The sequence below is a fragment of the Mus pahari genome, chromosome 9 (assembly GCF_900095145.1).
Source record: "Mus pahari chromosome 9, PAHARI_EIJ_v1.1, whole genome shotgun sequence".
Classification (NCBI taxonomy): Eukaryota; Metazoa; Chordata; class Mammalia; order Rodentia; family Muridae; genus Mus; species Mus pahari.
Window position 1 is genome coordinate 35164798 of NC_034598.1, and position 10868 is coordinate 35175665.

Consider the following 10868-nt stretch of genomic DNA (forward strand, 5'->3'; position numbering starts at 1 on the left):
CGACACACACACACACACACACACACACACACGATCATTACAAATAAGCAACAAAAATATCCTAGGATTTATACCACTATTTTTATGTTTGCACTGAGAACATTAAGGTTTAAAGGGTATCCAGCACATCAAAATACAACATGCTTGTATTTGAGAAACAAAGATTTAGATGTCCCCTGGAGCCTCAACTGCAAGGCACCCTTTCCTTTATCCATAAGCCTGGTGACTTAAGCTCAGGATGATGGTGATTTCATTATTTCTGCCACGGAGGCGCTAATCTTCCTTTGCCCCTTCTTCCTGCAGGGGCCTCAGTCTTCCACCTGCCTTCTGATTCCTTTCCCCTGGAACACTGAGGAGTTTTTATAATGATCCGATCTGTTTTGTATCTGGTGTTTCCATTGTAATGCTATTACAGAGCCAGCGTCGTGACAAATCGTCTGTTTATGAGGGGAATCAGTTCTACAAGAAGTAGAAAATTAGATATGCTTCTGTTCTGCAGTAACAATAAAACCCAGGACGGGGGAGAAAAAAATCCTTCAATTTATTCTCATCTGTACCAGCAGGGAAGCTTGAGAAGATGAGAATTTTCTTCTAATATCTTCTCAAACCGATTATTAACTACAGATACCATGTCAAAAACTGTAGTTCCCCTAAGGAAGACCCAGATGGTCTCAAGCTTAGCCTGACACGGGCCCTTTAAGAAAACCAGGCCCTTCAAACTCCACCCCTCTGCCGACTGGACGCCTGCAGGTCGGCTTCCCGAGGCAGTTAGTTTTAGGGATAAACGGTGGGAGAGCTAATCCCCCTCTGACCCCCGGGGGGGAATGCTCCCCGGGCTGTAAGCCCTCCAAACCCCGCAGTCTGGAGGTGGGGTGGGAAAAGAACAATAGAAACTTGTGAAGTATGGAAGCCACGCCCACCCCAGACTGCCCTGAATAAAGCGGAAAGAATGCAGTTAAATCCCAGTCCCGGGCAGTGCTCCCCTTACCCCAGCCATCTCACCCCGCGAGTTGCTTTTCCAGAAACGTCCTGTAACCGAAGGAGCCGAGTGTCTCCTGTCCCAGACCCAACATGGCAAAGTCAAGGAGCCAAGTAAACTTCAGTGACAAAGTGGCTCCCTCAGCAGAGGATAATTCACACCGATGCTGTGCTTCAAGAGAGCAAAGCCAAGGGCTCCCCTCCACTCCCCTCGATTTTTAACTTTTATTTTGCTTCACCGACCCTGTTCCGAAGTCCCCTGGCACTAAACGGAGGCAGACCTAGGAGGCGTTGGGGGGGGGGGGCTCCCCGCAGTTAGCACGTCTGAGTTGTGGACTAGAGGCAGCCATCTTGGTAAACCTGAGGTCAAGGTTTCACCCCTGGCAGGTTAAGAGTTTATTCCGAGGTGAGGCCAGTTCCTGTTTAGCCGTGGGGACGAAACATGCCTCACCACTGGATCCAATTTGGTTTAAAGACCAGGTTATGAACCAGGAAAGCCATGTAGTCATACTAAGGGCTTTATAAAAACAGTTGACAGCCAGAAAACACTTTTCATCACCCCCCCTTTATTTTGCATTTTGTTTCCATGAGTTTGTTCTTCCCGTCGACTAAACTTGGATAATAAAACCCGTCTGGTTAGTTTTACTTTCCTTTTTTTTTTTTTCCCTTCCAGAAGCGAAAGCTGTTTTGTATCAGGGTGAAGTGTTAAGACCCTGCTCACCTGCTAGGCCTGTTTCCTGCAAGCAAGCTCTCCTAAGTGGGAGGGGGGCCTAACAGTATTTGAATTTCCGATTCTTTGAAGCTGGGCTCTCTACAGTAGTAATTACGGTTTTATTTTTTAGGTCCTGGAGTTTTGTAGGAGCTGGAGAGCAGCGTATAATAATGGCTATACAGTTCCCCTCACTTAATCGTGGCTATTTGTTTAGCATTGTGCCTGCAGTTACTTTGGAAAATTGGTACTTGAAGTTTGTTTCAATCCTTCTGAGATTTAAAATAAAATAAAATAAAAAATAAAAGCTCCCGTTTCTTGACTAGACAAATCTTGGTTTCTTAATCCTATCCCCGTGACCCGTGCAGAGCCTTTGTAGGAGGTAAAGAGAAAAAGGTGGGTTGCGCCTGATTCAAACAACTGGACGCACCGGGGCCTTGTGGCAAGCCAGGCTAACTTGTGGCTGCTGTCATGCCAACACACAGACACACACACACACACACACACACACACAGAGAGGGAGAGAAAGAGATACACAGACACACAGACTGACACACAGATACTCTCTTTTTCGGCCCACTGCAGTGCAACTTTCTGTTCCCAGTCCCAAGCGCGGTCTGCACGGGGCACCCAGGGAGAGATCCACGCGCGCCGGCGCCGATGGAAGGTGCCAGGCTCCAGCTGAGCGGGGGTGGGAGGGTGGGGTGGACCAAGGAGCCCGGCTGCCCCTCCCACGTGTCCCGGCACCTGCGGGGCTGGCGCGGCGTGGGGTCCGCCTTTCTCCGGAAGAGGCGGCGCGGCGCTGTGTGTGTGTTGGGGGGGCTGGGGCCCGGGGACGCAGGGGACCCTCGGGGCGGGAGCACGTGCGCGGGGAGGCGGCGCGGGCTCGAGCGTCTGTGTGCAGCTGCTAGGCGAGCGCTGGGGCTGGGGCTTTGCGGGGACGGCCCCGCGGAGCGCGCCAGAGCCCCGGCGCTGCAGTACTGCCCGAGTCCGGGCGGGGTCTCTGTTCCCTGGCGGAGCAGCTCGCGCGGCCGCGGGAAGCGCCCTCTCTTTCTCCGCCGCCGCCGCCGCGCGTCTGCGCCCTGCCGCCCGCCCGCGCCGCGCTCTGAGCTCCCCCGCTCCCCCGCCGCCGCCGCGCGCCCGGCCCCGCGCCCACTCGCCGCGCGCCCACTCGCCGCGCGCCCGGCCCTCGGCGCCCCGGCTCCCCGCGCCCACTCGCCCCGCCATGGCGGACAGCGCGAGCGAGAGCGACACGGACGCGGCGGGCGGCGGCCCGGCAGCCATGCAGTCGTCCTGCTCGGCGACCTCGGGCGGCAGCGGCGGGGGCGGCGGCGGGAAGTCGGGGGGCATTGTCATCTCGCCGTTCCGCCTGGAGGAGCTCACCAACCGCCTGGCCTCGCTGCAGCAGGAGAACAAGGTGCTCAAGATCGAGCTGGAGACCTACAAACTCAAGTGCAAGGCGCTGCAGGAGGAGAACCGCGACCTGCGCAAAGCCAGCGTGACCATCGTGAGTGCACCCCGCGGACCCGGGGGGACCCCCGAGTGCGCGCCCCCCCCCCCGTGCGGGGCTGCGGGCCTGCGGGCACAGGGAGCTGGCCTTGGGGCCACGAGCGCCCTCCCTCCCTTGAGGTGTTGGAGGTGCCTAGGGAGACTCCCCACGTCCCCTCGTCGCCTGGGGTGGAGGTCCCTCCGAGGCAGGGCTGGAGGCTGGCGGCGTGGCTGGGGGGGCGGGGTGGGACTTTCTCAACCCTAGGGTGCCTGAAGGTTCTGAATAGAGGGACACCCTCTCCGGAGTCCCCGTGAGTGGACGAAGCTGGGGTCTGTCCAAGGGTTAGTTGGGGAGACGGGGTGTGCCACTGGGCTGGGCCCCCAGTTGGCAGGAGGACGGCGCTTTGCTGGATCGCCGGCGCTGGGGGAGGGAGAGAGTGGCCCGGAATCCGGGAAGTGGAGTTTTCTGGCCAGGATGGAAAGGGAAGGGCGGGCACTGAGGCTACACCAGCACCCCGTTCGGAATCCCCGTCCTTTTGGGCCCGGAGGGTGGGCGGGTACAGAGTAGTGGGGAGTGTAATGTCTGGCGCTGGCTGGGACAGGGTTGGAGCTGGAAACCAGGATGGAGGGTGGCCGCTGGGACTGCCGGGCTGAGCAAGGATGTACGTGCGTCTCCTTCATTGGTTCGAGAGTCTGAGGAGTACTTGCCTGTGAGTCTAGGTACTTGACGGGAACACAGGCCATCTGTTCTGTTTCTACCTGGCCCCTCGAGGCTCCCCTGGAAGAGAGGGTAAGATTGGTCTGAGACCAGCCTCCTGGTGTAGCCGAGTGGAAAGGCCCCCGTAGCGGTGATGAGGCGAAACGTAACTAGAAAAAGTACGCGTTGTGCTCTCACCTCCCATCCTTGCCAACTCCACATCATTAACATGCAGAAATCCCCCACAGACAACCCTATTCAGATCAAAACAGTTTCCCAGCCAGCAGCACGGAAAGAAAATGTCAAGAAATCAAGGAGGATAAATTGCCAGAGCCGCTGGCACGCAGCTGATCAGACGAAACCCTTCCAGTGGAGAAAAAGATTTGGTGGTGGGTCAAGGATCACATCCTGGAGACGAGAACGGGACACATTTAAGCTGCCCTTGTGCCAAGAAAAAGTGATGTGTGTGTGTGTGTGTGTGTGTGTGTATGGCTGCCTTGGTTTTTGGTAGATGGCCCCTCCACTAGAGAGGCAGTGTGATCTGCAACCTAAATCGCAGTTGGTTTTGTAGAAAAGCATCTTACTTGCTCTTAACCAGTCCTGTTCGGTGGAACTGGACCTATGCGCGTACATCTCCAGGCTGCAAGTTACTGGATTTGGCCTTTGATAGTAAAGGAAAGCCATTTGTGGAGGTGACCACTTAAGCCTTTTCTGGGCTAAGAAAGGACTCGACAGAGTTGCTGTTGAAGAACAGAGGGACAGTTGGAGGTTGTTTATTTAAAATCTGATGCACAGGAACACTATTTAAAATGTGTCATAAATGACAGCGTTGGTCGCTTCCAGAGCTGGAACCAGGGAAGGGAACAGAACTTAGAGGAGGTGGTGCCACCTCCCTGGCCTCTTGTTTGCCCGAGCAGCAGGTCAGGCTGCTCTTTATGTGGAGACAGGAAACACTGAAAGGTTATCTGTTTGACCTGCTGACCCATAAGCAGGTCTGTGACTTGTACACAGACACACTGGCCTTGCAGGGACAAACATGTTCCTTCGCAGCAAGCAAGGCCAGACGCCTCCTGAGAACTTAACAGTGGATGAGGTGCTTCTTCCGGCTCACTCTCAGGGACAGCTAACTTCTAGTCAGAGCCCTGGTGCTAGGAAGTTGTTCTGTGGTCCTAGCCAGCAAAATTAAGTCATTCAAGCTGACCATTTGCAAGTGTGGGGCAGGCCTCAAAGTTTGCTTTTCTTTTTTCTTTTCTTTTCTTTTCTTTTCTTTTCTTTTCTTTCCTTTTCTTTTCTTTTCTTTTCTTTTCTTTTCTTTTCTTTTCTTTTCTTTTCTTTTCTNTTTCTTTTCTTTTCTTTTCTTTTCTTTTCTTTTCTTTTCTTTTCTTTTCTCTTTTCTTTCTTTAAGCCCCTAATGTATTCAAGGAGATGAAAGAGCACACGGCCCACCTGAGTACCTCCCTCTTGGCAGGTGTCTAAGGGCTATTGTCAGGGGGCAGGAAAGAGATTGAGGAGGCTGTTCACCTGAGATGAAGATTTGGGGGCAGGGTCCCACCTCTGAATTGGCTTAAGCTGGGGGAGTCCGTGCCAGCGTCCAGCCTTGCGCTTCCTGACCACACCTGGACTGGGAAGGCTCTGACAAGGGAAAGGTTGGGAGTTCATCCCGGCCCCTGCAGGTTTCCAGAGTTTTAGTTAATTTGATACGAAGGGGAGTAATGGCATGCCATTCCTTGCTTTCTTTGCTTTTGCTCTTCTAATTGTGACACTCATTTTCGTGACGGATGTACAGTAAAGTTGACGAAGGCTGTACTTAGATAGGACAAGGACGGCCTGTTGACTTTCAGCTGTACCTTGATGGGGTGGGGTAGTGGAGACCCACTTGAAAAATAGACTATTTTCCCCAGTAGGTTGAGGTTTACGGTAAAGACCGGCATAATTTCTGCCACCTGCTTCCTATACCCTCTGTAGGCACAACCCCCTCCACCACCAGCCTCCAGAGCACCAGAGTGGGGCAGTTGTTAAGAACTGAGAGTCCCACATGTACCCATAGTCTGTGGTTTACGTTAGGGCTCACTGTTGGAGTTGGATATTCTTTGTTTTTTGTTTTTTTTTGTTTTTCGAGACAGGGTTTCTCTGTGTAGCCCTGGCTGTCCTGGAACTCACTCTGTAGACCAGGCTGGCCTCAAACTCAGAAATCCGCTTGCCTCTACCTCCCAAGTGCTGGGATTAAAGGCATGTGCCACCACTGCCTGTTGCCTGTCCCACTCCCCCCCCCCTTTTTTTTTAAATAAAGATTTACTTATTTTACATATGTGAGTACATGGTTACTCTCTTGAGACACACCAGAAGAGGACATTGGATCCCATTTCAGATGGTTGTGAGCCACCATGTGGTTGCTGGGAATTGAACTCAGGACCTCTGGAAGGGCAGCCAGTGTTCTTAACCGCTGAGCCATCTCTCCAGCCTGGAGTTGTATATTCTATGGTCTTGGACAAAGGCGTCAAGACATCACTCAGCACAGTTCTGCCTCCGTAGTATATCAGTCCTTTTTTCTTTCTCCCATAAGACCTGGACATTGCTGAGCCCACCCTCACTGTAGTCTGGATGTCCCGTGGGTGTGGAAAGGTTTGCTCTGTCACAAGGTAGAATGAACTGAAGGATCCCCCCCATGCTCTTTTTGTGTGTGTATGCATGTGTGCCCACCCGTGCACACGCTCACACCGGGCACACATACGAGTCTATGGAAGCCTGAGATTGTGCTCTTTGATTTTTCTCTTCCTTACACGGTGCGACGGACGGGGTCTCTGTCCCGTGACCCCGCAGCCTGCAGATGAGGTCAGTCTAGCCAGCCAGGCCAGTTTGCCCAGGGGTTTCTGTCTCCACCTTCTGAGGGCTGAGATTACGAGTGGTTGCTAGGCCCATCGAGGTTTCGATGGCTTTTCTTTGGGTTTTGAGACCCCGGTTCTTCATGCTTATACAACAGGTGCCTTATCCAGGGGCCCTCTACAGCATTTATTTATTTATTTATTTATTTGTTTATTTTTGTGGCTTGTTTCTTTTTAGGGCTTGGATGTGACCATTTATCCACTGAAGGGCATCTTAGTTGTTTGCAAGTTCCAGCGGTTGTGAATAAATCTGCCTTAAGCATTCACATCCATTTGTCTAGACGGAAGATTTTGGCCCATTTTGGTAAATACCCAGGATTAGAGTTGCTGGGTTATGTGGTAATTGAGTGTTTACTCTTGTAAGAAACTGCCAGGGATAAGTGACGTTTGGGGGGTGCTCTCCCTCACAGAATGCGGTCCTGCTCTTCCTGGATTCTGATCTTTCTCACAGGCCTGTACTGGTCCGTCACAGTTAGAATTTTTTTTTTTTTTCCCCACAGTGATGTACAAGGCTCCAGTGAGCTCTCCTGTCTGCTCTGGTAGAGCCAGCTCATTCCCACTGCGATTCCCAATTTAAGAAGGGTGGATCCTTTGGTCTGTTTTATATCTGTATAGTAAGAGGAAGCCATGGCCTGTGGGGAGAGAGAGAGAGTGACTTGTAACAGGCCTCTTCTCATGGACTGCCCATCACATGGGGGAGGGGTTGGAGCTAGTCTTCAGTAGGGTCAGAGATGTTTTGAGTGACTATCCGATTTTACCCATTCAATCAGCAGTAGAGGCAGGCTACTGATTATAAATGGCATCTTTTTTTTTTTTTTTTTTGAGTGGGAAATAAACAAACCAAATGTTTAGTCATCCCTTCAAATAGTGTTTATGTGTTAGTCCAGGTTAGTGTGTGGCAAACCCTGGAAGAGTGTGGTCTCTGATTGTCTGACTCAGAGCCTGAGGGTGGTCCAGGTGTGGATGGTCCCTGTGTAGGTGTGGGAGCACAGTCAAAGGGTCGTCCCAGGAGTTCTCAGCCAGCTGCTGGGGTGATATGTGTGAGCAGTGTACAGCTGCCTCCCGTAGGCTCCTGAGTTTTCTAGATAGGCTTTGACATTTGGTAACTTTAGTTTGGAAATAAAGGCCTGGAATATGTCATTAAGATTTAAGTGTGGGGGCTGGCGAGATGGCTCAGTGGGCAAGAGCACCCGACTGTTCTTCCGAAGGTCCGGAGTTCAAATCCCAGCAACCACATGGTGGCTCACAACCATCCATAACAAAATCTGATGCCCTCTTCTGGAGTGTCTGAAGACAGCTATAGTGTACTTACATATAATAAATAAATAAATCTTAAAAAAAAAAAAAAAAGATTTAAGTGTGTCTCCTGATTGTATAACAGATCCCTTCTTTATAGAAGTTTAGGTCAGTGTGGACATAAAAGTGTTTTGTTTTTAAAGATTTATTTATATGTGTTTGCCTGTATGTATGCATGTTTGTGCACCACGTGTGTGCAGTGCCCTCAGAGGCCAGAAGAGGGCGCTGGAGCCCCATTGAGAGATGGATAGGAGCTGCCATGTGGGTGCTGGGTACTGAAGAGAGTCCTCTGGAAGAGCAGCCAGTGCTCTTAACCCCAGAGCCATCTCTCAAGTTCAAAACAAAAGTGTTGTGAAGTGGTAGCCAAAAACAGTGGCCGGACTGTGGCATGTTCAGAAGCGCTGACGCTCATCAGCCGTGGTGTCCTTACCTGCACTTAGCTCAGGGCGTGTGTTTGGGATCCTGCACTGTCCAGCCTCAGATACGGTTTTCCATTTTTAAGACTTTAAAATGGCCCCTGGAAAAAGGTGGAGTGTCTGTTTCCCCTCTGTGTAGAAAAATCAATTTGGTTTAGGTTCTTGAAGAAGCGTGTACTTCTGACACATCTCTTAGGGAAATGGGAGCCCAGCATTAGATCTGTGTGCACACAGCTCTTAAAGAGAATGCCCTTGAGTACTCTGCATTGACAGTTCCATTTATCTGTGAGTGCCTTCTGGGTTTCTCCTACAAGACACCCCAACACTGAAGGAGGTCACCATAGTCTCTGTAATCCTCTTGTTACTCATTTGATGGGGATGGGGGGGCGCTACTTAGAGAATCCCAGAGTGTCAGGTTCACGGGACTGCTGTTCAAGACCTCAGAAACCGGTTTTGAGCAAACACCAGAACTTCCTAACCTTTTTCATTTGTTCTCTTCCGAGCCAGGTCGGCTTGCCTTTGGCTTCCCAGGCTGCGTCACTGACTGAACTTGCTTCTCAACCATGTTCTCCTCCTGATCTGCCGGCTGTGTGCATCTCTGAGCCCACACCGGCCTGGACTGAGTTCCCCAGCCCCCGTCTGGCTGCTCTGCTCTCCTCCACCCTCCCTTTTCCAACAAGAAGTCTAGTAGTCTGGGCTGTCTCCAGCCAGTGTGTCTTGGCCATGATGCTTTGTGAGCTGTAACTGGGCAGTCGCAGAACCCGTCTGCTACCACCCCTGTCTGGAAGAGATGTGGGTCTCCCCACGGGGTCAGGGTTTTCCTTCTTTGCCCATGTTCCTCAGAGTCTGGCTACGGGAGGCACGTGAGGGTTGGTGAGTTGGCTCAGGGGGTACTCTGTTGATGTTGGTTTTCTGGGGTGAAGGTATTGTTGCCTGCGCTTTAAGGTCATAGGCCACTCCTATCATCACAGCAAACCCCCTCTTCCTGGTTTACCTGATGGGATAGGTAGATGGTGGATACACTGTATATTATGGGGACTCAGAGGCCACATGTGCCCTAAGCTCTGGCCTCTGCCCGCCAGGCTACCTTGTAGCACCGACCCGGATGTTGGTGCTACTTTTCATTTGCAAAGGGACAAAGTGTCTTCAGGCTGAGTCTGAGGAAGGCCTGGGACAGAAGCAGGCCTGTCCAAAGTACTCAGGTTCATGTTTGGTCGCTTCGGCGGTACCGATGGTGACCGATCATTTCAGATGGTTCCTATGGCTTCTTTTATATTAGAATCGCCTACTCTGCCTCTGGGAAACATCCGCGGTCATCATAGGGGATGAGATCGTGGGGACTTGGGGGTCTTAGATAGAGGACGGATGCTGAGAACAGGATTGGGAGGCTTCAGTCCAGAGCTGTCTATTACCAGTGACACTCCAAGTGGAGTCAGACGTCTGTGCCTTCTGTAGCCGCGTTTTCTTCGTGCTTGGCTCCCCTTGAAATCCCGCCTTCCTGGATGTAACCAGGTTTACACCCAGCGATGCTTGTGTTGAAGATGCAGCAGGACTCAGTGGGGGAGGGGTAAGTCATCTTTCTTGTCCTTCCGGCGTGATTTTTTTTTCCCCCCTCGGTGGGGAGGCATTGCGTTTCCTCCTCAGTCACAGCGCCCGGTTGCTTTTAGGTATATTGAATTATTGTCAGAGCCAGTGGAGTAAATGCTCACAGGTTCCGTGCGATCCTGACAGGAAAGGAGGCTTTAGAAAACACTGACGAAGGCCAGGCTCTCAGAGTGGAAGCTTGTCGGCTCTTCTTGTCCTCCAGAGATTATTGTGTGCTGTGCTGTGCTGTGTGTCACACACACACACACACACATACACCTTTATATTTTATGGTTGTCAAATGCAGTGTGAAGTTTACCCCTACACCAGGGTCAGTGGGTAGCAAATACCACTTTAATTCCCTCAGGGTTAAATACTGAGAAATCAGGGCACAGGTTCCACAGTGTGACTATTGATCCCTTCGTGTCTCTAGATCCAGTGTGGGAAGCCTTTTACTCCTTTGTCTAATTAGTGTACATTCATTTTGTACAGGTTGGTGGATCTCATAAGGACCTTTCTGTCCAGGTGTATCAGTCTTCCATGACCCTCCTGCGTGGAGTGTGTTCTCCGTGGTTAAGTCAGGATGCTTCCTTGTTTGATGGTGGGACATTAAGCCTTTTACCTGGTTATCTTTTAATTCCCCAGAAAGGCACAAGAAGACAGGGAGTCATAAATACAGCCTTAAAGAGACAGGAGTCAATCTTTTTTTTTTTTTTTTTAAAAAGACTTTATTTATGTAAGTACACTGTAGCTGTCTTCAGACACTCCAGAAAGGGCATCAGATCTTATTACGGATGGTTATGAGCCACCATGTGGTT

The 10868-nt window shown here is 51.4% G+C and overlaps 1 protein-coding gene across 1 annotated transcript in view; it reads left to right on the top strand.

Annotated features, from left to right (window-relative positions):
- The first annotated feature begins 2875 nt into the window (after nucleotides 1-2875).
- The window catches only part of Ccdc6 (coiled-coil domain containing 6), a 94651-nt gene continuing 86658 nt past the window's right edge, over nucleotides 2876-10868 (top strand). Inside the window, exon 1 of the mRNA XM_021205144.2 lies at nucleotides 2876-3194. Within this exon, the coding sequence (XP_021060803.1) occupies nucleotides 2913-3194 (282 nt within the window). The 5' untranslated portion in view covers nucleotides 2876-2912. The remainder of the gene's footprint in view (nucleotides 3195-10868) is intronic.